Raw genomic sequence first — 26,481 nt, 5'->3', positions numbered from 1 at the left:
GAAGAGTATCTTCTCTTAAAATTATATTTTCTAAACGTATCTAGATTGTATATAAGAATGCTATTACTCTTTGTATTTTGAATTTTATTCAGCAACCTTGCCAAACTCTTTTGTTTGTAGATTTTCATACATTTTCTTTTGCCAACAAACACATAGTACGCAAATAATAATCATTTGTTTTTTGCTTCCCAATTCTCATGCTTTTTATTATTCTTTCTTATCGCATTAACTGAGAACCCCAGCTTAAGGCTATTCAGGACCTGTGATGGCAGGTATACTTGTCTTGTTCCTGTCTTTAAAGGTTCAGCTCTCATATTTTGTAATGTCTCATTATAATGTTTGCTGTAGGTTTTTGGCAGATGGGGAAAAATAACTTAACCTTTCTCTTAGTCAAGTTACCTTCAATGTAGTTTGCCAAGTATACTGACAATGAATGAAGTGGGTGAGATGTTTCACATACTAAAAATAATCTTGCGTTCCCTGGCTTAATCCAGTTTTCCCTTTATATGTGGATTTAAATGTCACTTCCTCTTTGAAGGCTTCTCTTTTGCCTATATACTAGTTAGGAATCTCCAACAATGTGTTCCATAGTACATTGTATCTTCTCTCTTCTAAATGCCTAACTTTATTAAACTTGCTTGTGTAACTGTTTCTGCCTTCATGAGGACAGGGTTGTTGCTTTCTGCCTTGCTATTTTATCCTCCACGTCTAATCCAGGGCCCAGAATATACTAGTCTCTTGAAAATGACAACTGAAAGAATGAGTAAATGAATGAAACCAAAAGAAAGCAATAAACTATGAAACTGAACAAAGCAGAATTAGCTGTGAAAACACTCATCCAAAGATTTGCATAAGGTTTATGTCAATAAAATTACAGAAGTCCAATAAGAGATATAAAAGAAGATTGAATGAATGAAGATTCACTTTCTATATTTCTGGGTGGGAAAACTCCAACATTCTGGGTTTATTATATAACATTGGTGTTTCAAACTGTTGGGAAATAATTAGTGCTAGGGAAATGAAGAAAAAAATAAAGTTAGGTTCTCATGTAAGACTACGTACTGAAATAAATTTCAGATGGTTTAAACATTTAAGTGTAGAAAATAAACCAAAAAATGTACTAGAAGAAAATGTACATTTACATACTTTGGGGACATGGTTTTCCACCAAAGGTAGAAACTACAAAGGAAATAATAGAGAAATTGTGTACATAAAAATGAAAAACTTATGTAATCAAAAAACACTAAAAAACAATTTACTGATAAAGGCAAACTGGTAATGTAATAATTGGAATACATATGAAAGAGAAAAAAATCTGATCTCCTTACCACATAAGAGACTTTTGTGAATCAGTAAGAAATAGCAAGTAAGCAATAGAAAACTGATAAACACCTTCACAAGAGTGTGCTCAGACTCAACATGAACATGAGTGGGGCTAAAAGTGTGTCCCAACTGGATAGAGTTCTCGGTTATTCTGGTGGATCTGGGGGACGATGCCCAGAGATGACTATACTTTTTAAAAAATTTCCCTACATCATCTCAACTTTTTTCCTCCCTACTTGATGCAGTGGTCATAGGACCAGGTCTGCAACTAAAGGGGCTAGAAGTAGGGATGATTCCTAAACAAAACACTGTAACTGTGCTTTTAACCTTATGTCAGACAGAATTCCTAAGGGCCTGATGGGGGCCCTTAGGAATAGTATCCTGGGGGGCAGGATGTACCTTCACCCCATCCAGCAAAACTGGGATTAACAGTGAATGTAGATATATTGTCTGGGGGGAAAGATAGCCTGCTAGCTCTGTGCCTGTTTAACCCTCACTTACCTGAATAGAAATGGAACAGAAGGGGAGGCACTTGCTAGACCAGCATTGCCGCCTGCAATCTAGACCAGCACAGGGGCTGAAACTACTGTCTTTTCAGAGGTGGAAATGTTTGGGTATAAATGGAAAAAAGAAAAAGAAAACTAGTGGCTGAGAGAAGGGGAATCAATAAATAGGCTATGCAATGAGGGAAACCTAGTATTACATTAACACCTCCAAAGGGCTCAGAGGAAGAGATGTTATTGTCTCTTAGCTTGATGATACCAGGTGCCTGAAGGGGTGAAGCCCATATTGCTGAGACCACTTCTGCTTCTGGAACCTGATGAGATTGAACGGAAGCCTGAAAACCTGAGTGGGCTGGCCCTGGGAGGCTTTTTCATACCATCTGATGATAGTTATTAATGACTGAGTGGGATTCTAGTAATGTGCCTGTATCTTTTGCCCTTTTTGATTGTTTTGCTCTAAGGGATCCATGTTAGAGGAGAAGGGGGTAGACTGTGATATTGTGACTTATAAAAGAAATATGTATTTGATCCCCACCCCTCCTGACAGAGTTCCTAAAACCCTTGGAATTTCTTTGATAGGAGCAATAAAGGTGTCTTTTGTTATGTTAGTGAGGTGACTTTTGGAAAGCCCTTAGGCAGCCTAAAGATGGAGCCTGGTTGCCAGGGGAACAAACCATGTGATCAGAGGGTTGGAAATTTTGGTCCCTGCCCCCCACCCCCTTCCCCTCCAACCTCCTGGGAGGGGAAAGGGGCTTGGAGGTTGGATCAATCGTCAATGGCCAACGACTTAATCAATCCTGCGTAATTAAGCTTTCATAAAAACCCAGAAGAACGGGTTTGGAGAGCTTCCAAGTTGGTGGACACAGGGAGATACTGGGAGAGTGGAGCACGCAGGGAGCGTGGAAGCTCCACCCCTGTCCCCCTGCTTTGCCCTGGGCATCTCTTTTGCCTGGCTGCTCCTGATTGTATCCTTTTGTAATAAACTGGTCATCTAGTAACTAAAATGTTTCTCTGAGTTCTGTGAGCCCCTCTGGCAAATTAATCAAACTCAAGGAGGGGGTCTTGGGAATCTCTGATTTATAGCCAGTGGCGACAACCTGGATTTGCGATTGGCATCTGCGGTGGGGGAGCTCTCGTGGGACTGAGCCCCTCATCTGTGGAATCTGATGCTGTCTCCAGGTAGACAGTGTCAGAATTGAGTTGAATTGTAGAACACCCAGTGGGCGTCACAAGAATTTCTTGTTGGTGTGGGGACTGCCCCACCTCCCAAAAATACATACACATTGGAATTGGTACCAGAACCTATTTACAAAACTGTAAAAGATAAATGTCTTAGCTTGGGTTACCATAACAAGATACCATAGAGCAGATGACTTAAACAACAGAAATTTATTTTCTTACAGTTCTGGGGGCTGGAAGTCTGAGATCTGGTCAGGTTCTGGTGAGGACTCTCTTCCTCGCTTACATAAGGTCCGCTTTTCACTGTGTCCTCAGCCGGCAGGGTGTGTAAAGAAACAGACGGAGGTATCTCTTGAGCTTCTTATGCGGCCACAGTCCTATCCGATTCGGGTCCCACAATTATGACCTCATTTTAACCTTCCTTCCTAAGACCTTGTCTTTGGATATGGCAACACTGGGGGTTAAGGCTGCTACATACAAATTTTGGGGCAACACAGTTCGATCCACAGCAATTAACTGATCATTTCCATTCTTCCTTGAGCCTCTTGCTCTTTTTCTAGCTTCTTCATTTCCTTTAAATCTTTCTTCTTTTTGGATAAGTATATTGAAGATACAATCTTTCTTATAAGTATTGCTGAATTCCACCCACGAGATTTTGTCATGTAGAGCTTTCAGCTCTAAGTATTTCCTGATTTCCCATGTGAGATCCTTTTCAATGCACGGTCCTGTAAGTTCATAGCCATTATTATTATTTTTTAACCGTTTGCTCCTTTTATAAGTATATGTCCATTTTTGTCACCACGTTGCTTTTGGTTGGAGCTTTACCTCCTGATTTCTATAGATATACCTTTTTATTGACCTTTTTATTTATTTTGTCTTTGTAAAAGACAAAATGGGGAAATACATTTGCTGTATATGAGACAAAGGTTCTGTCTATACTGCTGGGACAATGTAGACTTCTAATCCATCATTCATCCACCTCTGTGAAAGGGAATTCTAATATTGGCTTGTGGAAGTCATTTTGGTCCACAGCAGAGGAAATTCATAATATGTATGTTTTCAACAGTCAGATAGCCTAGGTTGTGTTGTATTCACAAACCAACCCTCCACGTGTCAGGAGCTGAGAACAAGCAAGGTTTATTTTTTGTTTATGCTACAAGTGATCAGGGGCTGGCTCTTTACTGTCCTTGCTCAGTGTGGAGGATTGAATAGATGGCAGCCAAGAGGGGCTCAAGCCCCCTCTTGCACAATTGCCAGGCAGGAAAAACATCCCCACCGGTAAATCTCCCCCTGTGTTTCAAACCTTCTTCCTGGAAGAGACAGTCTCACTTCCTCTTGCTTCATTAGCCAACACGGCACAGAGTCACACCTAACTTCAAGGGGCCAAGAAAACACATGCCTCCCGTGGGCCACAGGAGAGCCGACAGTATTTGCTGAATGGCAGTGATGACAGCTATACACTTATCCGCCCCATTTATTGCCTTTTCCAAAGCTGACTGTTGCTTTTTGTTTGTTGTTGATTTTTAAAAAATTCCCTCAGTTACGTGAGTTATATACATCCTTCTAGTAAATTTCTTTAATAAAAAACTGAACCAAACCGAAGTTGGTCAGAGTTAGTTTCCATTGCTTAAAGAAACCCAAAAAACTATCGAAAGCTCTGGACTTGGCATTATCAATGCAACTGAGCAGCTTAGGAAAGTGAACTTGAGCTGACACATTCCGCTGGTTGTGAAGAAAGGGCACACACATATTTTTCACGGATAAGGTTTTAATAAGAAAAGAAGACCGGCATGGATGAGCCAATATTTAGATCCAAACAATTACTGGTAGCCACCACATGTCAGGCAGGGAGCCAGTTATTTTTGCATATGCTCTGTAAGTCAATTTGATTCTTTATAAAAACAATTTGGGGTGAGTCTTATTGTCCATAATTAATATATGCAGAAGATGAGGCTCAGGGAGGTGAAATGACCTGTCCGAGAGACCCACTTAGCTAGCAAATGACAGCTTTGTTTTAATTCTATTGTCTGACCATATGGAGATGAAACAATGATGCAGCGTGCATGTTTGAGTGGTAGGTACTGTTTGGTTTGGCAATGTGACTGTGAGACACATAAAAGGTGGAAGGGCACCCTAGCGCAAAGGTAAAGAGGTTGGAGTCTATGAGTTCGGAAGCAGTGAGAGGAAGGGTACAGAGTCACTGAGGGCATTTGTAGAGCTCTGTCTCAGAAATACTGTGCCCTAGGATGAACAGAAACAGGCACGTTTGGCTCAAGGGAGGCCTGGAGAGCAGTTGGAGGAATATTGCAAAAATTCAGATAGGCCTTAATGAGCATGGGTGTTGGCAGTGGAAACAGGAAAAAAAAAAAAAATTCTATCTGGTCTCCAGATCCATTGGGATTTGCTGAATGAAGTCTGGGTTCTCCCTATGTAGATAGCTCCTGCTTTTTATTGTAGGTTTCTCAAGAACTCGCTGGATCAAGAGTATAAAAAAATAGACAACTGCCTAAGTGAGAAATCTACAAAACTCCTCTGGTCCCCAAATCACCTCTTCACCATCAGTTGTGGGGCTGACACCTTACCAGTGGGGCTCCATTCTCTCAAGAGTCTTTTATTAAAGTGTGACTATTTGGGGACAAGAGGGAGAAGGGATTCCGGGAAATTTCCTCCTTAGCATCGTCCAGGCAAGTAACCTAAATACAGGGGGACAATCTGGGTGCCCCATGAAGAATACGGCATACGTGCTCCACCTAAAGGAGGCTTCTCAGCTCTGGCTGAGGGGCCCAAATCTGCTGGATCTGTTATTTCAACAGAAACCTCATCTCCAGATTTTTTTTTTTTTTTGCTGGAAAGCCCTTAATATTTAAATACTGCAACTAGCTGGAATTTCTTCATATCACTGTGCCGGCCTTATTCAGCTTTACTGGTCACCAGTTTGCCACCTCTGGGTTAAATTTTAACACAGTTTTATCAAAACCTTGCCAAATGTGGAAAAGCACATCTTTAGTAAAACTAGGTACAAAGAAGGTTTATTTGGATTGCTGAGAGGGTAGATGGAAAAGTTTGGGCACTTGGACTACAGGGTGGCCCTGGGCCACATGTTGAGTAGCCCGGTGTCTGGGCCTGCAAAGGGAGATGGGGCACGGCAGTGGCAATATTTGCTGCCACTGGGGCCTCCTGGCTGACCACCCAGAGCTGGGCTTGGAGTGGGAAGAGAGATGGGCCAAGCTCGCGGTTTCTCCCAGCTCTAGCTGGCCCCTTCCCATTAACATTACAGTAATGCAGTCGTGTGGTGTTTGAAAAAAGCATCTCTAGTTACACGGAATGATTTACAGGACACCAGACTCTGCATTTCAGAGGTCTCCAGTGTACCGTAAAAAATATATTATAAAGGAATAATCTTTATCTGAACTAAAGCTGCAGTGAAGGAAACTCGTGTCCAGCTGAGAGCAGCAGTGAGCTTTGGTTCACTCAGGGAAAAGTCCGTGTTCTTCATCTTATTTGATTAACATTTGCTTCCCCTCTTTGGCACTAGGTATCTAGTTAATATTTAGACATTATATACTTTTTCTTTCAGCTGTTGTTCCCATTATATGATCAAACAAAACCGGAGATGCCAAACACATCTGTGAAAACAGACGGACCCGCCAGGCACCCAGCTGTGGCTGGCAGGGTAAATGGGGTAAATGGGACTCAGCGAGCCAGCCCCTGGGAGATACTGGCCCTGGGTGGGTGCAGGGGCAGCCCCTGTCCCCAGCAAGCAGAGTTGATTGCTCTGCCTCTCCCTCCCGTTGCAGACTCCCAATTCCCCCACTTCCAAGAAGCAAGGCTCTAGTTTCGAATCTCCCAAATCCTTCTGATGTTTACCATTACCTCCCCAGGAGAGGGAGGTGAGGGATGGAAATCTCGCTGAAAAGAATGCACTTAAAAAAAAAAAAAATCAATGAAGCGATGCACAGACACCCTGCAACGCAACTTGTCTCTGCTTCTTAGATGTTTAGAGCGATGACGGTCTCAGTCGGTTTCAGTCCAGGGAAATCTAACTCCTTTCGCGGCAACGCCCCCAAGGGCCGCAGGTGTACCTCTGGTTAAGGGTGTAGAGAAAGGGACAGCCTCATTTTTCGGAGCAGAAAGCGCAGTCCCCCTGTGGCGGGACAGAGGCAAAAACTCTGTGGGTAGGGAAACCTGGGGGTTTGTGTCCAAGCTCAACCCGTCAGGAGCTTCAAGATAAGATGGGGAGGCTGGAAAGACGGAAGTTGGAATGAGAGAGCTGTTATGGAGCAGAAACCACTCCTGGACCAAAGGCAGGAGGATATCCAGGGTTAGAGAAGGGCGCGTCAGGGATGGGCCGAGTTTGCCTGGAGTCCCAGGGGGAAAGGGGACAGCGAGAGCTCGGTGAGCGGCACCGGCGGCGGGCGTCTGGCTCTATGTCCCTAAAAGTACTCGGAGAGGGATGCAGAACCCAGCGTCCCAGGCTCCCAGGGGAAGGGAAGCACGCGGGGTGCGGCGGGGAACACCTCCAGCGAGTGCTTGCCGAGCGGGGGGGCGGGGGGTACGATCTCCGCTTCCCCAGGTGCCCCAGCCCTAGCGCACGCCTCCGCTCCCGCGGCCCCCGCGCCCCCTGCAGGCGCGCGCGAGGCGCACTCCCCCTTCCCTCGGCGGCGCGGGGCGCGCGCCCGGCCCCCTCCGCCTCCCTGCCGCGCCTCTCCTCTCTCCCGGCAGAAAGTTAGCAGCGGGGAAGGAACTCTGGGCTGCAACAGCGCGTGGCGGCGGCGGCAGAAGCTGAAACGGGAGCCGCGGCGGAGCCAGGGAAGCTGGGGCGCTGCAGACGGAGAAGGTGCAGCCGGCGGGTCCGCGCGCCCCCCTCGGGCCCCTTGCCAGAGGCTGAGGGGGGTGGTGGGGGGCCCCCCGGACGCCGCGAGGAGAGCGGGGAGGGGGGCCATGCGGCCGGGTTCCCCCCCGGCGCAGCGGGACAGCGGCCAGGGCCGGGGGCGCAGCGGCGTCGCTTCATGCAGCCGGGGCGGCTGGGCAGCAGCGGCGGCGGCGGCGGCGGCGGCGGGGGCGGCGGCTGAAACCATGTCCGGGCAGCGCCGGGGGCCGCCGCCGCCGCCGCCGCGAGCCGGGAGCCGCGATGGCCCAGTGGTCCGCACCTCCTCCGCCTCCGCCTCCACCTCTCGCCGCGCCGCCGCCGCCCGGCGCCTCGGTTAAGGGCCCGCCGGCGCGCAAGCTGCTTTTCATGTGCACCTTGTCCCTGTCCGTCACCTACCTGTGCTACAGCCTCCTGGGCGGCTCGGGCTCCCTGCAATTCCCCCTGGCGCTGCAGGAGCCGCCGGCCGCCGCCGCCGAGCCCCCGCCAAGCCCGCCGCCACCCTCGCTGCCGCCTCCCCCCGTGCGCCTCGGCGCCCCCTCGCAGCCGCCCGCGCCGCCGCCGCCGGACAGCGCGAGCCGCGGGGAGCCGCCCGAGCCCCCCGAGCAGCCTTCCGCCCCCGCGGCCGACGGCTGGGGGCTGGCGAGCGGCGGCGGGGGCGCCCGGGACGCCTGGCTCCGGACCCCGCTGGCCTCTGGCGAGATGGTCACGGCGCAGAGCGCGCTGCTGGAGAGGGAAGCGCAGGAGTCCAGCACCACAGACGAGGAGCTCGCAGGCCGGAGGGCGGCCAACGGGAGCAGCGTGAGGGGCGGCGCCGTCAGCACCCCCGACTACGGGGAGAAGAAGCTGCCACAGGCCCTTATCATCGGGGTCAAGAAAGGAGGGACCCGCGCGCTGCTGGAGGCGATCCGAGTGCACCCGGACGTGCGGGCGGTGGGCGTAGAGCCGCACTTCTTCGACAGGAACTATGAAAAGGGACTGGAATGGTACAGGTAGGACCCCGAGCTCGGCGGATGGGATAGGCGCGTAGGGGAGACCAGCACGGGAAGCTGCCGCTCCCCTGGCCTTTGGGGATCCGGGCAGCGTCCCGAGAGGTCTTAACCCCGCGCGGGCTCTGCGCACCCTGGCGGAGCTGCTCTGGGGGAGCGGCGGAGAGGGCTGGAGGCTAGCCAGGGATCACTTAATTCTAGGGCGAGGAGAAAGGGGTCCCCCTGATCTGCCTGCCTCAGGCTCCTCGTCCAGGGAGCTGCTTTCCGAATCTGCCTAGTTCCAAGCCTGGGAATCCCCAGCCCTCGTGCCCCCGGGGTGTTTCCTAACCCAGGCTCTTGCGGGGCGGTGCGCTTCTGTGCTGGGGACGCTGAGGAATGGACAGGACAGCTAGATTGACCAGAGGGCTTTGGGATCCCCTGGAATCTCTCAAAATCGCCCTCAGACGCATTTGCGTGGCTGGAATCCAGTGTTTTCAGTTCAGAGCAAAATGAACAGGGAACAGTTAAAGGGATGATGCTGGCGAGTTCGGGCTTTCTAGTAAAAACTCAGGATGTCCCCCGTCTCCAGAACTTTCTATCCCTCTTGGGCTGCATGAACACTGGGTTGATTTTGCATCAGGAGTATCCGTGCCTACATGACAGTTGGTGCCCTAAGAGTTTTCATACCCTGCACCTGTGCCCTTTCTAACCTGTGCCTCCTTTGCAACATATTGGAGCTTGTATCTAGTGAGTTGTTTGTTCATCTCCCTCCTTTTCCACCGTCTGCCAGCGTTGAGGGAAAGGGAGAAGAGAGGAGTAGTAAGTTAAGTGTGGGTAAAATAAATTAATAATCCAGCGTCGTACCCCCGCCCCCTCCTTTCCTCTTGTTTTTTAATTTCTCTGGAAAATAGATCTGGATGGCTGGCCCCATCTCGGTTGTATCTCAGTAATTAATTGCAATTGTCAACCAGAAACACAGGCTTTGTCAGTTAAAGTGATGTTATCATCTTAGCAGAGCCAATAGGTAAAATAAGGATTGTTTCCTGACAAGTCGCCTTCTTGTTGAAGAGATGTGCTTTCTAAGTTTAAATTACAGCCTAGGAAAGTTTTAGAAATAACTTAACTTTGGAAATATATGATAAATGTGTGTATTGTGATTGATTTCTTTCCGTTTTAAAAATATGCCTTATGCTTTCAAAGCTTGAGAGAAGTACACTTAGGGATGAACATTCCAGCACATTAAACCGAAACAGCAAATGCGACTGTTCATGTCTTGTCTGTTTCAACAGAGAGAACTAATTGCGATATTTTAGGAGGCTTCAAACAGCCCCTTCCTATCAAAATAAAAAACAGCAAATGCCTAATTTAACTGGAAAATCAGTATTTATAACATGACAAGCCATGGCTTCCAGTTTGCAATTATAATTAAAAAGGTGTTAGTGCAACAACAGCAAAAAAAAAAAAAAAAAAAAAAAGGTATGATGTCTGGGAAGGTTTCAGTTGTTTAACTGTTGATTGTAAGAATGTTCTGGTTTCTGCTGTGAGGCAGCCATGGCCCTAAGAGGGTAACTATGGCTTTTTGCAATTCTAATTTTAAAGCCCTGTATCTTGTGAGAAGTGTCAAATGCCCTTTGGGGGAGAGGGAGGCATAACGATCAAATCTCTCTAACACGTGTTTGGGTTGCTTTACTGCAGTTGGAAATGGAGAAGGGGGTGTTTTATTTGGATGCGTTAAAATAAAGTTGACGAAGGGTGTGTGGCGGACTGCATGTCAGGAAGTCCCATCGTAGGGTCTGGAGCATTTTCTGAATGAAAAGATAAAAGATGCCAGGTCTTCTTACGTTCTTTTATACTGCGGCTGGGAAAAGGAGGTATATGTAAACTGCCTCGCTGTCAGGACATGGCTGTTGAAGATCTGTGGTACCCTCAGCCATCACTTGTGGTATTTGGGGCTCAGTGCCCCATAGGACTAAGAGATGTAGATGGACCTGGGTTCCCTTGATCCTCACTGAAGAGGACCATGTGATATGTCTGTATCCCTCATCTCCTGCCCCAGCATCACACCCATGGTAGATCCTTATTATGATTAGTGGTGCTGATTGGAGTTGCTGGAGGAGAATCTATCTAACGTAGAGGAATCATTTTCCACCCAAACCTCGCTGTTGAGATGACTCCCAGAAACCCTTTGGATCCTAGGATAGCTCTCTAGCCCTAACAGGGGCAGCCGTCTTTTGAGGGCATTTTGGGGATTTCCGTTGGCCGCATCTCTTCAGGCTCTTCTCTCCCTCTCCCTTCCTCCTGGTTCCCTGGTCCCAGTCTTTTAAATGGTGGCATCTGTACTTAAGTGGTTACATTTCCTCCCCATATGCCTTGTACCTTATCTGGAATCTTACTCTACTATTTGCCTGATAGAGATGCACAGGTTAATTAAAGGTTTTGATCCCCTCTTCCCATTATTTGTTTTGTTTTTCTTTTTCATTTCGTCGCGCTTCCCAGTAGCCTACTGATTCTGCGGGTGATCATGGTTGTTGTGATTTCCATGAGAGGGAGAGAAGGAAGAAATTGGGGCTGCTCTCGGCAGAGCTGGCAAGGGTTTCCTCATATTCAACTAAGCAGCCCCAGTTTTATTTCCTTGGTGTCACTCCGGTCATGTCTAAATCCGGGTTTTGCTTTCGCCTATGCTGTTGATCTAATGTGATTTAAAAGCACATTTGCGATTAGAACATATGCATCAGATTTGCAGGACAAGATAGACTGATGGATTAGGGTGCGTTAAAGCTGTGGCACAGCAAGCCTCACTTGGTGGGTTGACACAGGCCAGTGATTAATAAGTGGGGGTAGATTAAACTCTCCGTCCCTCCCTCCCTCAAAAAATTAAAAGGGCAAAGCCACAATACGCCTTTCAATGTGCACTCATGCACACTGGGCAGAGACCTTAAACTCCTCTAAGGGGTGGGACCTTGTGGCAGGCCAAGTGGCTGCCACGGCAGAACTCATTAAAGTGACGGAAATGACTTGGGCTGTGGTCTCCCTCGTGGACTACAGACTGTACAGTGACTGCGACCACTTTGCTTTGGAAACCATTCAGCTGTAGGGTGACGCGAAGTGACCCTCCATGGTTTCAAGCTGTCTTCACTGCCAGCAGTTACTACACACATCCTGTCGGCTGGAGGGAAATAGCTGGCGTTCAGTAGTCATGCTTGTGCTATGCAGAGGAGAGTGGTCCACAGCATCATTTGGACATGGTGTCCAGAGAGAGAAAGAAGGAGGGCAGCATAAGGCGCTGGCGTGTACTGAACGCCTGTTATTGTGGTGGTTTGCGTTTTATAGACATATTATCACATCTGGGTGGCATGATGAGGCTGTGAGCAAAAGAACAGCATTTCTGCTTTACAGTTGGCTCCCAGAGGGTAAAACAACTTGCTCGAGGTTGCTCAGCTGGCCAGGGGTTGAGCTGACATTTGAAGCCACATCTGTCCAAAGTGCTGGTATATAGAGTGCTAGCAAGGTCTTTTCCTTCCTTCTTTCATTCAGCAAACATTTAATGATACTTAATATGTGCGCAGTGTACTGTTTCAGGTGCTGGGGGTAAAGGGGTGAACAAGACAGGTGAAGCACCTGTTCTCTTGGAACTGACGTATTAGTGGGGGTGGGAGTGGGAGAAGGGGAGACAGCAAACAAACAAGTCTTTCTGCTTACTCTTGTAATGTGGCTACTAGAAAATTAAAATGTACACTTGTGACTCCTGTTATATTTATTTCCACCGGGCAGCACTCCTGTAGAGCAGTGCTTTTTAAACTTTAAATGCACACAAAACATGGGGAGCGGGGGTGGGGAGTGGTGGTGTTAACGTGCAGGTTCTGAGTCCGTAGGTCGGGGATGGGGCCTGAGATTCTGCATTTCTGATTTCCAAGGTGATGCCGTTGCTGCTGATTACTGGACCTCTCTTTGAGTAGCAGCGGCCTAGAAAGTAATTGGGGTGTGTGTGTGTGTGTGCAAATGTGTGTGCATGTGTTATTTTACATCAAATGATGAGGGAAAACCTCTCTGTGGAGGTGATATAAGTGTCATGAAAGAGTAAGATCCTCCCACGTGAAGACCTGGGTGGAGAGGTTTCTAAGCAGAGGGAACAGCAAGTGCAAAGGCTCTGAGGTAGAAACAAGCCTCATGGCTTTCCAAAGTGTTCTTTCATGATTCCAAAAGCACAGTGTTTGTAGCTGCGGGAAAACTGGGTTCAAAACCAGGCTTTGCAACTTACTTGTCGGTTGATCTGGCTTGGATAACTGACAAAACATCACTTGCCTTCCGTTTATCTGAGACTAATGCCTTCCTGGCAAGGTTGTTAGGAAGAATAAATGAAATACTAAAAGTGAATATATTTTCGAAACAAAAAGTGAGTATCCTAGAGCAGAAATGCAAATGAACCCAGCTACTGAGTTTTGGTCTCACATGCTTTACCTTCTGTCATAGCCGTCCTAATACTGACTGGAGGCTGTCATTGGGGATGTTTTTGGGAAAAGCCTAATAATGATTGGCTTTGAAATCTACATCTGCTTAACCTTTTCAACCAAGGGTCACCAACTCAGATGCCTTCAGGGCTCCTGTGGATAATATACATGAGCGAAATAGACTAGGTAGGGAGAAACTGGGGCACAGATGTTCTTTCCAAAGGAGCAGCTACTGCTATATTCCAGCTATCCTTTTCCATGTGCAAATGTGGCATCAGGGGAGCCAGGTCTTCCACTTGGTAAAAGACACTGGAAATCCAGGTTTTGGTGTGAAGTGGCCTGGTTTTTAATGTTGGCAACAGATTGAGATTTCTTAAAAGCGTGGTGTGGGCCAGCACTGCAGGACAAGCAAAACACATCTGTGGGCTGGATACAGCCAGCTGGCTACTGGCTAGCGACCTATGGTTTAAACTCATTTCAGAAAGTACCTGGCATACCCACACCCTCTGCAGTTGCCAGAATTGTGGCTTACTTGTGCTATTTTAGTTTAGATATTTTCCCCCTTAACTGATTTTGCAACAGCATGGGGGAACTCCCTCTGAGATATGTTGCAACAGTAACAAAGGAAACTGGATATAAACAGGAACTGGATATAAACTGGATATAAGCAGAAAAAGACAATTCACAAATAAATTTCCCTTTTGTTTCCAGTGAACATTTTCTTGAAGGAGGGGAAATTCTCAGTTGTTCAGTCCTTAATCAGGAGTATCTGTATTTGATCCCTTTAGGTCAGTTGCACTTATAAAATAGATTCTGGTCACATGGACGGAGTAAGACCTGAGAGCTTTTTAGGGTTCTAGGTTTTTCTTTGCCACATACTAGTTCCACTGGATGTGAGGTTCCTTAATATCTTCCTCCCTCTCCCTCCCTCCTTACCTCCCTTCCTTCCTTCCTTCTCTATTACTTAGATGATGCGGCTATGTTATCTTCATAGGGTCCATTCAACCACTGAAATATTTTGGTTCTAGAACAAACACTTTTATTAGACTCTTCAGAAGGAGGAAGCTAGTCAAGTAGTAGCGACATACTTTGGAACATGTATTTTTATCTCTGAGCCTGAATCCACTGCATCCTCATTGTGTGACCTTGGGCAAATTACTCGATATCACCAAGCCTCAATTTCTTTATCTGCAGAATGGGCTCATAGTATTTACTTTGAAGGGATGACGTGAGGATGAAATGAAATGACATTCAAAGTGCCCTACACAGTTTGTGACACAATACATTTTTCTCTCCCCTTCTTTCCTTTCTCTTTTACTCCCATTTTTTCCTTTTCCCCCTTGGTTTTCTTCTTCATTTTCCTTCCATTCTTTCCTTTTATCCTGCCTGTCAGTACAGAAGGCCCTAAAGAGAATGCGGTAATGCATTTTTCATTTGAATATAGTCTTTTATTTCAAGATTATGCCTGAATGAGGGATTTCCAACCCTGAAGCAGCGCTTAAGTAGCTCTCCAGAGAATAATCAAAACCAGATTCCAGAGTTTGGTCTATTGTAACTTGAGCTGAAGGAGAAGAGTCTGATTGCAGGAGGTAAGTGCAACCAGAATTCTCCATAAAGGGGATGGGGTAGGGAAGTGGCTAGGCTCTCTGGGCTGGCCCACTGACATTTTCTTGAGCCTATGGTAGGAACTGATGCTGATTGCTCCGATAGGTACAGGGATATTTAGGATGCCAACGGCATGCTTGCCTTCAGTTTTCCTGCAGATCTGAAAGCTTTTGAGAATGCAGGATGGTTCAGGAAGACTCCACGAAACTCCCTGTCTTGAGGTTTGGCGGCTTTTTTCTGGGGAGTTCTCTAGCCATCATGACATGATTTATTTATTTTTATTTTTATTCTTGTAAACCATACCAAGCATTTTTACTTTTAAATTGAGTCAGGAGAGAGGCCTCCAGACTTCAGGTGAATGAGGGATTGCTAGGGCTGCACGGTAGAAAGTTTTAAAGGTTTTGGTTTTGCATAATGGATGGTATCTCTGAAACTGGTTGAACCACTGCCCTGTTAAAGTAATCCCTCGATTCCATTGGTTTCTGCGGTCTAACAGGCTCCTCTCTAACTGTCTTGGGAATTTCAATCTGAAATTATAATTCACTAAGGAAGCCTTTCAGCAGATCTTGCCATTAATTAAAAGCAGGTGGTTGATTTTTTTTTTAACACTCACTAGTTAGGATTGCCTTTCTTTAAAAAACTTTTTTTTCAACCTTTATTTAAGAATGCATAAAGCATATATGGAGGAGAACAAAGCAGCACATGAATTAGGCCATATTTTTTGGTTGTAAGGGATAGAAATGGAGCTAAACCAAGATAGATAATTATTGGCTTATTACTTAGGAAGTCTAAGGGGTAATGGCTTCAAGAAAAGCTGAATCCAGGGGCCCAAATAATGGCACTAGGTCTCTGTCTCTTTCCATTCTTTGCCGTGTTTGTCTATACCTTGCTTCATTCTCAGAATGGTTGTCTCACTACCTTTTAGGCAAGATGGTAAGCAGCAACCCTAGACATGTGTTTTTTTAATCAATTCTTTTGGAAAAAATTTTTCTAAAGAGCTTCTGTGAGAAATTCCTGGAGATGCTGTTGACCCAGGTTGGGTCAGGTGTCCATCCTCAAGCAATCATTGTGTAGTTACTCTAATCAGGCCTGGGGGATGTCGCCACCCCTTTGGCTTCGGGCGATGGTGGGAGTAGGGAAGCAGGGTTATTCCCAATACAGCCATAGGGAGTAGTTTCCCCATAAAGAATGAGGTGTTCAGGGGTTCTATTGATATAAGAAGTAGGGACCAGTTAAAACCACATATTCATTAAACATATAAAGATCCACTCTGGGGAAGGCATATGATCTCTTTGACTATTTTAAGCTGGGAAGAGGTACAAGTGGTTAGTTTGGGGAGATTAAATGTACTTGTTATTTCAGTTATTCATTTATTTATTCGTTAAACCCGTATTTAATGTCAATTATGTGTCAGACATGAATCAGTCATGCCCTGTGATCTGAAAGAACTCAGCGGGGAAATGAACATGTAAGTGACTACATTACAAGGTAATTAAAGTCTTGACAAAGTGCGATTTATTCTAGGAATGGAAGGATGGTTTGATCTTGGGAAATCTAATAAATGCTGTGATTTACTTGTAACACTTCTCATTTACAGAAAAATCTTATGATTATTTTATGGATGCTAAAAAGTCTGATAAAACTAAATACTTATTTTTGATTTTTAGAACGTCTGCTTATAAAATCGGATCATACCCAAAGCAAGCATCGTATTTAATGGTGTAACACTAGAAACACTCCCATTACATCCAGAACAAGATCAGAATGCCCACTATCATCACTATGATTTACCATTGCTCAGGAATGAATAGATAATGCAGTTAGGTGCAAAAAAGAATAAGAACGAGGAAGTTAGAATTATCACCATTTGCCAGTAATTTCATCTTTTTTTGGAAAACCTAAGATAAGCAATCCCCCCCAACCCATGAATCTATTAGAAATAATAATAGGATTTATTAATGTGAGGAAATTACTATGCAAAATCTATAGTTTTCTTATCTGCCTATGCCAAGCATTTTGAAAATATAATGAGAGAAAATATCCTATTTATAGAACCAAGCAAAGAGACAAAATAACTAGGAATAAATTTAGCAAGAATTGCAAGGGACTTGCAAGAACAAAATTTTAATACTTTCCTCGGTGTCAGAGAAGAAAACAGTAAATGGAAAGAGAGCTCTTTCTGTAGGATAGCACTTCTTTTTTTTCCTTCCCTGCCCACTTACTGCCCCCCCCCCCCCCACCGCGCGCTCCCTTTTTAACTGGAGATCTTTGCTACTACATTGAGGTCAGGTGTGTTTGAGAGTGGTCTGAAGATATCATCTCTAGGAACATGGCCAAAATGTTGTACTTCAAATGTAGGTGTCCCTCACTTTCTACATTTTATCTGTCTGAGGAGAGGATGGTAAGATGACCACTCCTGTTCAGATTCATAAACAGTGTTAGAATTCCCCGTGGAGGAGGGTGGGTCCTGGCTGCTTTACATCCCAAATTCAGGGCTGGTAGGATCGTGCCAAGGGGAGGATTAACAGTTGAATTGGTGTAAATTAGTAAATTTAGGTGCACTCCTATTGCTACAAAGCAAAAACCAAATCACAGACAAATGATGGTTATTTAATGGAACGGGGAGATGAAGATTTAAGATTTGGACCTGAAAGAGTCACAGTAGCAGGGTGGTAAGAATCGCGGTGCTGGACACGTACTGTATACGCCAGCTTCTGCCCCGAGTGGTGGGTTCATTCAGTCTTCCCAAGAGCCTGGTGAGACAGGTAGTGTGATAGCCCACAGTGTACAGGTCAGGGAACTAAGGCGCAGAGAGGTCAAGGAACTTGCTCAAGATAGTTGGGATTCAAACCCAGGTGTTAGGCTCCAAACATACAGCAGTTCCTTTTTTTTTCTTGAAGATATTTTTTTTGATGTGGACCATTTTTTTAAAAGTCTTGATTGAATTTGATACAGTATTCCTTCTGCTTTATGTTTTTGGTTTTTTGGCCATGAGGCATGTGGGATCTTAGCTCCCTGACCAGGGATCGAACCTGCACTCCCTGCATTGGAAGGCGAAGTCTTAACCACTGGACTTCGAGGGAGGTCCCCAGCATTTCCTTTCATTTGTCGCCAAGCTCTTTTCCACTGGAAGGGTTGTCGTCCAGCATCCTGGGGGTGAATAAGAAATGCCAGCATTTCTGTGCTAGAAGGTTTTGGTTTCCTGTGTGTGCACGGCCTACCTACAGGACAGGCTAATTGTGGGGTTTTGCCCCCAAAACAGACCATGGAAGTGTCTCCCTTTCTGTGCTGGGACCAAGCTCATTCCCACTTCAGGGCATTTAAATCTCTGTTTCCTCTTCCGGGAAGTCTCTGTCCCCAGATACCTAGACTGCAGGTATCTCGTTACCTGTCCTTCAGATCGGCTTATATTTCAGCTCCCCCCCACCAAGATCTTTACTAACTACCTAATTTAAAGACCCTTTTCCACTTCTGAGCTTGTTACACTGTTTTATTTTCTTCAGAGCATGTATTGCTCTCCCAAATCATCCTAATGACTTACCTCCCCCTCCCCAGAAGATCAAGTACAGGGGAGCAGGGCCTTGTCCCACATGAACTAGCCCGTGCTCTGAACCAGAAGCGGTACCTGGCACATGCTAGGCAATCCATAATGGTGGCTTATTCATCACTAATTCTGAATCAATGACTTATTGAATGAAAGGGGTACCTTCTTTGTGCTGTTTTCTTTCAAAACCCCAGGCTTCTGCAGAGCAATCACACACTCACATTCCTTGGGAACTCTGGCTAAGAATTGTTCTCAGCTCTTTCACGTACTATTTTTGCAAGACTATTTTGGGTACAAGAAAGAGAAACCCACTCAAACAAGCTGTGTGGGCTAGACAGTCTCCCCAAAAGGTCCCAGCGGCATACCACGTTATCCCATTTATTCTTCTCGGCAGCCTCGTGAAGTAGATACTGTCTTATCCCAGTGTTACAAATAAAGAGAATGAGACTTCAGAAGGGCAGGTGACGTTCCCGGAGTCACACAGCAGGTGTCTTTACATTGTAACTGGTGGCTTTTGGTTCCTAGCCTTTGTTGCTGTGGTTGCCAAAGGTTTAGAAGAGCCTGGATTATTCCTGACAGACTGTTACGCTCCAAGAGTAGTTTAGATGGTGTTTCTCTAAATGCATTATCAAAATGACATTATTGCCATTTAACAGTCAAACAGTTACATCGAGGCTGTGTTCGATTTGTGGCTCACTATAGGTGCAGATACACCTTTCTGCCTCCAGGTTAAAGCCTCTACGGGGGTTGGAGGTTTGGGTGTCCCCGGAGCTGAGGAAATTTGAGTCAAACTGCTTGAGTGCCTTCATCATAGGGCACTTTGCCTGCTTGGAGCTCTGTGATGTTTAGAAAAGAAAGCTGAACCTAAAATCAGAAGTTAAAGATTTGGAGTCTGAGTTCGGTGTCTACCTTGCCTGTGTGCATAGAGAGTATTTAGCCTTTGAGCCTTTGTTTTCTCATCTCTACAATGGGAATAACAGTTGCCAATAACCCCGCAGTGATTTTGCAAGGGCAGAATAACGGCGATGTGCTCGTATCTGCTTTGTGTACATTCTGCAGTTGTTGTTAATCCACGCACGTTTTCATGAACTCCCCCAGGTAATTGGTTTTCTGGAATGTTGCACTCCAGGGAGTATCTGAAATACAGGACAAGCACTCTTATCATAAAGTTAGATTAAGAAGTTTAATTTACAGAAACTATTATATACCATGGATATCAAACCTTGGGAGGGCAGACTGCATAAAGATCCTGAGAATTCCTGGAGAACCTCTGTCTGCATAATTCTTTTATCTGATTCATGACCACCGATGCATCATTCTTTCATACTGAAAAAACATAAAAAGCTATAGGGCACATTTGCTTTTTAGGATTGCCCTGCAGTTGACGAGCTTTGGGAGTGACCAGAAGATTCTCTCATTTTGCTCTCAAATGACCTGTCATCTCTTCTTCCTGTGCACTCTCTCTGCATTTCTCAGATGGGCATATTAAATTCCCACCTTCTGGCTGCCTTACTAGCCTACTTTCTAAGCTGTGGAAGGCAGAATAACGCAGTCTCCCAATAACCACATCCTAAACTCCAAAACCTGTGAGTATGCTGCATTAAATGGCAAAGAAGAATTAAGGTTGCAGATGGAATTACGATTGCTAAACAGCTAACCTTGAGATGGGAGATTATCCTGGATTCTCTGGATGAGCCCCATGTAATCACAAGAGTCCTTTTAAATGGAAGAGGGGGCAGAAGAGAGAGAATGAGAGGGATGGCAGCACGGGAGGGACTCAACCTGCTGTTGCTGGCTTTGAAGATAGAAGAAGCGGCCACAAGCTAAGGAATTCAGGCAGCTTCCAGAAGCTACAGAAAAGGAAATGGATTCTTCCTTGGAACTTCTAGAAGGAATGCAACCCTCTTGACACTTTGATTATAGCCCGTGGAGACCCATTTCAGGCTTCTGACTTCTAGCACGTTAAGCCAGTTAGTTTGTGGCCATTTGTTACAGCAGCAAAACACTCTTCCCACATATCTTTAGAAGTCACCATCTTGTTTCTTTTCTTCCCTTTGCTTTTTCTCTTTTTTTCTGGAGAGTATAATCTCCGGGGCTCTTTGGTCTCTTGCCAAACAGCAACATAGATGTCACTGTCCACTCTTTGCAGATGGTCACTGTATTAGTTAGGGAAAAAAACTGAACTGTTGCAACAAAGAGACCCCAACCTACAGTGGATTAAATAAGATAGATGATGTTTTTCTCCCGCATGATGAAAGTCGATATTCAAAGTTTGTAGCGATTGTTGCTGCCTGGAGACCAACCACTCAGAAGGAACACGTGCTGCAAACAGTGAGTTCAGGTGTGCAGGTGTATATGTTTGAGTAGCAGCCCTGCATGGGCACTCCAGCCAGACTGGACTGCTGGAGCAGCTGTGCTCAGGGAGACCATTCAGAGACCCAGGTTCCATTCTTTCCATCTTGTGGCTCCACCATCCCCCTGGGAGCATGTTAGAAATGCAGAATCTCAGATCCCATCACCAACTTACGGAAGCAGAATTTTAAGAAGATACTTGGGGAATAATTTTGGGCAAAGTTTGAGAAGGTGGCCTTACAGTGAAGCTCTTCACCTTCAGCATAGTGGACATTTGGGGTCAGGAAAGTCTTCGTGGTGGGGGGCTCTTCTGTGCCTTGTAGGATGTTCAGCAACCTCTCTGGCTTCTGCCTTCCCCAGATGCCAGTAGCTGACTCCTCACCCCTCATTTGAATAGCAAAACACACCTCCAAACATTGCCAGGTGTCCCTGGGAAGCAAAATTGCCTGTGGTTGAGTGAGAACCCCTGCCTTAGAGGATTTTTCTCCTGTGTGATCAGAGCTGAGGCTCCACCCCATTTACTTCCAGCCAACAGTCAGGCAAAGAGGGCAAAGTCTAGGAAGCGGTTTTCTCTTAAGAAAGTAGCAGAAATGACCCTCATGACTTCCAGTCTCCTTCTGTTGGTGAGAATTCCAGTGCATGGCCAGATCCAACTGCAGAGGATTCTGGGGACCATATGAATGTCTCTCTCTGTGCCCAGGAAGGAGGGGAGAATGAGTCTGGGGTCAACTATCTGCCAAAGTAACCAACACAAGGATATGGTCGTACTAGACCTCTTTTTATTCTCTTCCATCGAGAAGGGAATCTAGTTGGAAGGATGAAATAAATTGAGTAGGCGTAATGTTTTTCCCAGTTGGGACACAGAACTATTTTAGGAGGTCACAGGAAATTTTAGAGGAACACATAAAATTTACCTGATTCTCTAATAGTGTATTTTGGTATTGAGAGTTTGGTATCTTCTAAACGTCAGTCATAAGTATTACTCTTGCAGTTTTTTTTTTTTTTTTGCCATATAGATATACTTGCCTATATTGATTATTTTTTTACATGAAAAATAATTTTTTTCAGTATTTGTAAAGACTATCATTACTATAAGTGTGTTTGATGAGGTGGAGACATACATACATACACACATTTATGTTTGTATACATAGATAACTGTCTACCTATCTTTGTATGTATCTATCAATCTGCCTTGGTACCACACGCATCTCTTGCCCAGGCTGTTGCAGTAGACTTCTATTCTTATTTCTGCTAACACTCTTGACCTCTGTAGTCTGCTCTTCACAGTGATTAGAGTAAGTGATCCTTCTAGAACATAAAGCAGACCACATCACTCTCCTACTTCACATTTTCCAGTGGCTTTTTGTCAATGTAGAAAAAAATTTTAAGTCCCAATCATGATCTACAAAACCCTAAAGAATCTGACCCCTGCCCACCTCTTCAACCACATTCATTTGCCTTCTTGTCTTTGCTTCTCTGGCTGAACCACACTAAGCTCCTTGTTGTACCCTGAGAAGCCAAACATGGCCCTGCCTCAGGGCCTTTGCACTTGTTGCTGCCTCCATTTCCTATAGTGCTGTTTTCTTAGAAAATTGCATGGTTTGCTCTTCCATTCATTTGCGCCTCTGCTCAACTGTCCCTCCTCAATATGACCTTTTCTTGTACTACCTGGACTCACTTTGTGTATTCCTAGTGGTAGGAGGTCCAGTCATTGGAAAATGCTGGTAAAAACAATGTTACCACCAGCAGTTGCTTAATTCCACAGTTATTCTGCTCTTACCCAGATTTCTGGTTTCTTAGTTTCCTGGTTCTTAATTCCACCATCCTGGAGGGAAAATCTAGTTCTGATCAAAATGACCGTGACAGTGCTGGGGTTCATTTAAAAGATGTTTATTGTAACTCTCAGCTGTTCCTGCTATTTAAGTACACTGCCACTAGGTGGTGGTCATGTGACATAGGCTCATTTCAAAGTACAGTGAGGCTTTTCCTGAGATAAAAGATACGAATGGTTTCAGGCTCCTTCCAGCTTGGGTTAATCCTGCATATTTTGCCCCTGCAAAATTAGAGACTTTATAAAAGGTTCACTTTCAGTAAACAATAAACAGAAATCAAAACAGATATTTAGAGCCTGTTTAAAACAAACAAACTCAAATACATTTGGCTTTTTTCTCTACCCACTTCTTAGCCAATTTTTAAAATTTGTGTTCAGATACAGAGAGTATATTGCCAGGTGGCATTTTTCTTTCCTTCTTAGCTATGAATGTCTGAATGTGGACAAACAAAATAAACGTATCATGTTTCCAGAAACATACGTTAAGACATTTAATATTAGAAATTATTATTATAACATATATGCCAGATATTAAATAGGTGTACTGCCTATTTAGACTCTGAAAATCGCATGGCGATTTCAGCCAACAAAACCCCCATGACCTTACCCAGAACCACCGATTTTCTTATTTAGAATAAAATATGAGTTTGTTCTATACTCACTGGTTCTCATTCATGTATGAATTGCTGTGTTGAGAGTCCCTTCTTTTAGTTTACTTTCAGCTGTTGACCTTGGTGCTCCTAGATTTCTTGGGAGTATGTCTCTTTCCCTCTCCTCCACCAGGAGGAAGAAATTGCCCCCAATCATAATATGTCAGAGGACATTAAAAGGAAATCTTTCCCAGTGGTTTGAAGTGTAACTGTGGAACTCTGTTGTCTAGGAGTCTTCTGGTTTATAACACGCAGAAATTCCTGGTAGAATCTGAACCAAGCATGAACCAAAAAGGAGTTGAATGGCTTATATATTTAAGAAGTCGGGGGTGGGAATGGCTTAATTAGGGCTTAAAGAGTGTCAGCAGATCTCTCATTTTTGGATTTTACTGCCTCTGAGGTGGTCGGCTGCTTTCTGAAAACCTGCCCCCTTGTGGATGGGAGTGGGCACCAGCGCAGTCTTCTCACCCCAAATGCAGTAGGGAAAAATGTGCCATCTTTGCCCCAGAAGCGTCTGCTGAAGTCTCATTGCCTCTTATGGGGTCACACACGCATCCTGCAACCAGCTGTTGTTGCCAGAGTGGGTGTGAGGCTTGAGGTGCTCGCCCCTGTGGAGCCGAGGCAGGATGCTTCTCCTGGGGGCACGGAGGATGAGATGCGGGCATTTTCCCAAAACAGAACCAGGATACGGTTATCAAAGAAGGGAAATGGTTGCTGGTGCCAAAACCACAGATGTCTATTTTAAGACTCTTCTGTTCAGACATAATCTTTTGCTAAAGCACAACAGACTAAAACAGATACACCGAGAGTTCCGCTGACTTGTGTGGGGATGGAGGGCCTGGGTCCTCCTCTGTGTCTCTCCAGCAAGTTGGGCACGCCATGGCTCAAAATCTCCCTCTCCAGCTCACTGCTTGAAGATTCTTTTTTTTTTTTTTTTAATAATTTTTATTGGAGTATAATTGATTTACAATGTTGTGTTAGTTTCAGGTGTACAGCAAAGTGAATCAGTTATACATATACATATATCCACTCTTTTTAAAATTCTTTTCCCATATAGGCCATTACAGAGTACTGAGTTCCCTGTGTTATACAGTAAGTCCTTATTAGTTAACTATTTTATCTTCCTTAACACAGAAAGGAAGGAAGGAAGGGAAGAAGAGAGAGAGGGAGGGAAGACAAGACAGGCCACTTGTCCAGTCTTAGTACCTAAGATGCGTGACATCCTGCAAAAAATATCTAAAGTACCTGCCCCTCAGAAATCACTAATTGTTTATTTAGAATATTTTCTATTTCCATCACTTCCTTAGCAACCCTTAGCAGCTGCCTGGGAAAATTTAAAGAGATTGTATATCTTACAAGAAAATTCTTCAAATAGCAAGGGAAATCGTTTCATCACATGAAGCGTTCCTGCCCAGATTCACTTCAAGTCAAGAGGGAAAAATGATTTGGCATTTCATCAGCCTTAATGGGACAACTAGATAGCCCAGAATTTCTAGAACAACCCTGATTCTCTGTCATTTTCCTCTTTGCAGTTAAGGTAAGGCTGATGATAGAATATTAAGTGTGATTTAATTTTTTATGCTTTTGTAAGACTTTTTATAAAAATAAGTCTACATTTTGGGGAGTTTTTTGGGGTCAAGTCTAGTGTCTTGGTGTTTTGTTTAAAAATAGGTACCTTGTGGGCTTCCCTGGTGGCGCAGTGGTTGAGAGTCCACCTGCCGATGCAGGGGACACGGGTTCGTGCCCTGGTCCGGGAAGATCCCACATGCCGCGGAGCGGCTGGGCCGGTGAGCCATGGCCGCTGAGCCTGCGCGTCCGGAGCCTGTGCTCCGCAACGGGAGAGGCCACAACAGTGAGAGGCCCGCGTACCGAAAAAAAAAAAAAAAAAAAAAAGAAAAATAATTACCTTATGTTGTCCGGGGGATTCTCATTAGCACGCAGTGATGTTTCCCCCTTTGCTGAGGGTCCCTCCCCATCATTTCCCCCCAGAAGAAAGCCACAGGACTCTTCTCTTGAAGGGTTTACCTGCTGGAGGGAAAAGAGATGGAGGAACTAGGAACGGCCCTCCAGCCTCTGGCGGCTCATATATTTGAACCTTGTTTTCAGAGAGTTCTTTTCCAGCTTTCTTGTGATTTATTTTAAGAGTCTGAAGACCTCTTCCAAATTCTCTCTTGGTTCAGAAAAAGGCAAAATTTCAAAACGAACAGGTTAGGTGGGAAGTGAACTTGCGTGATTTCTCCTTTCTAGCAGTTGTGCTTTTGCATATCATGCCTTCTGAATAACAACTGCTAACTTCCTTGATGCGCTTATAGGATTAAAAGAAAACCCCAGTGCATACATGTCCCTCCTTCATCTTATTTAATCCTCCCAGCAGTCCCTCCTGAGCTAGGGTACCTGGTTTTAAGGTGAACACTAAGGCACAGAGAGGTGAAGAGTGATTCCCAGAGATACACAGGGCCATAGGGATGCGACCTGGATTCCAACATAGGCATTTAGGGCGCGTTCTTTTAGCCACACAGCTGTAATGCTGAGGGAGTGTTCCATCCACAGTCCAGCTGTCTCTTGTTCCTGTCGGCAGACAGAGTGCTGATTCTCTGGAAACCACTTCTGCAGCCAAATTCCACATGTCCACATCTTAGAGAACAGCTCCCGTTGTCTCATTTCAAGGCTGCTTGGGAAATAAACCCACATCTCCTAATGCTGTGAAAGACTGTTGATAGTGTTTATCTACTGGAGTTTGGTTTAAAGGTCTCAGTACTTTGGATAACTTCAGAGAGAGGTATTGATTTTCCAAGCCCTGCTGTGAGCTGGCAGCTTCAGAGACCCAGTGACTCAGCTACCTCTTCTAGGGACAGCGGAGGTATGAGATTTGCCCTGGGCTGTATATTTTTTAAAAAGAAAGGGAAGGAAGAAAAATCCTTCAGGCTTGGCTATTTCAAAGCCGTGTGAGGGAGGAAAAGCATCCCTTCACTGGCATCTTATTTAGGAATGCTTTCTACCTGCTGCCTTGGTTGTGGGATGTCTGCAGGGAGGGGCTGGTCACAGGGGCTGTTTTGCTCAGGGAAATCGTGGTCACATTCTTGTTCCTGATGAAGAACGTTTAACCCCCCTCAGGTTGACAGCTGGCTTTGGGAAAGTGTTTCCATGAACAGTACTTTGGCTGAAATTTTAGCAATCACATCACCCCTTGTTACAAAGCTCTGTGACAT

The 26,481-nt window shown here is 45.2% G+C and overlaps 1 protein-coding gene across 1 annotated transcript in view; it reads left to right on the top strand.

Moving 5' to 3' along the window:
- Positions 1-8,082: 8,082 nt before the first annotated feature.
- Positions 8,083-26,481, top strand: part of HS3ST4 (heparan sulfate-glucosamine 3-sulfotransferase 4) — a 101,634-nt gene continuing 83,235 nt past the window's right edge. Inside the window, exon 1 of the mRNA XM_027126583.1 lies at positions 8,083-8,864. Coding sequence (XP_026982384.1) covers positions 8,137-8,864 — 728 coding nt within the window. The 5' untranslated portion in view covers positions 8,083-8,136. The remainder of the gene's footprint in view (positions 8,865-26,481) is intronic.

This window comes from Aethalodelphis obliquidens, unplaced genomic scaffold (assembly GCF_003676395.1).
Source record: "Aethalodelphis obliquidens isolate GAN/ISIS:26980383/991018 unplaced genomic scaffold, ASM367639v1 scaffold30, whole genome shotgun sequence".
Classification (NCBI taxonomy): domain Eukaryota; kingdom Metazoa; phylum Chordata; class Mammalia; order Artiodactyla; family Delphinidae; genus Aethalodelphis; species Aethalodelphis obliquidens.
Note: the sequence above shows the minus strand (reverse complement) of the source record. Positions and strands in the feature narration are given on the sequence as shown.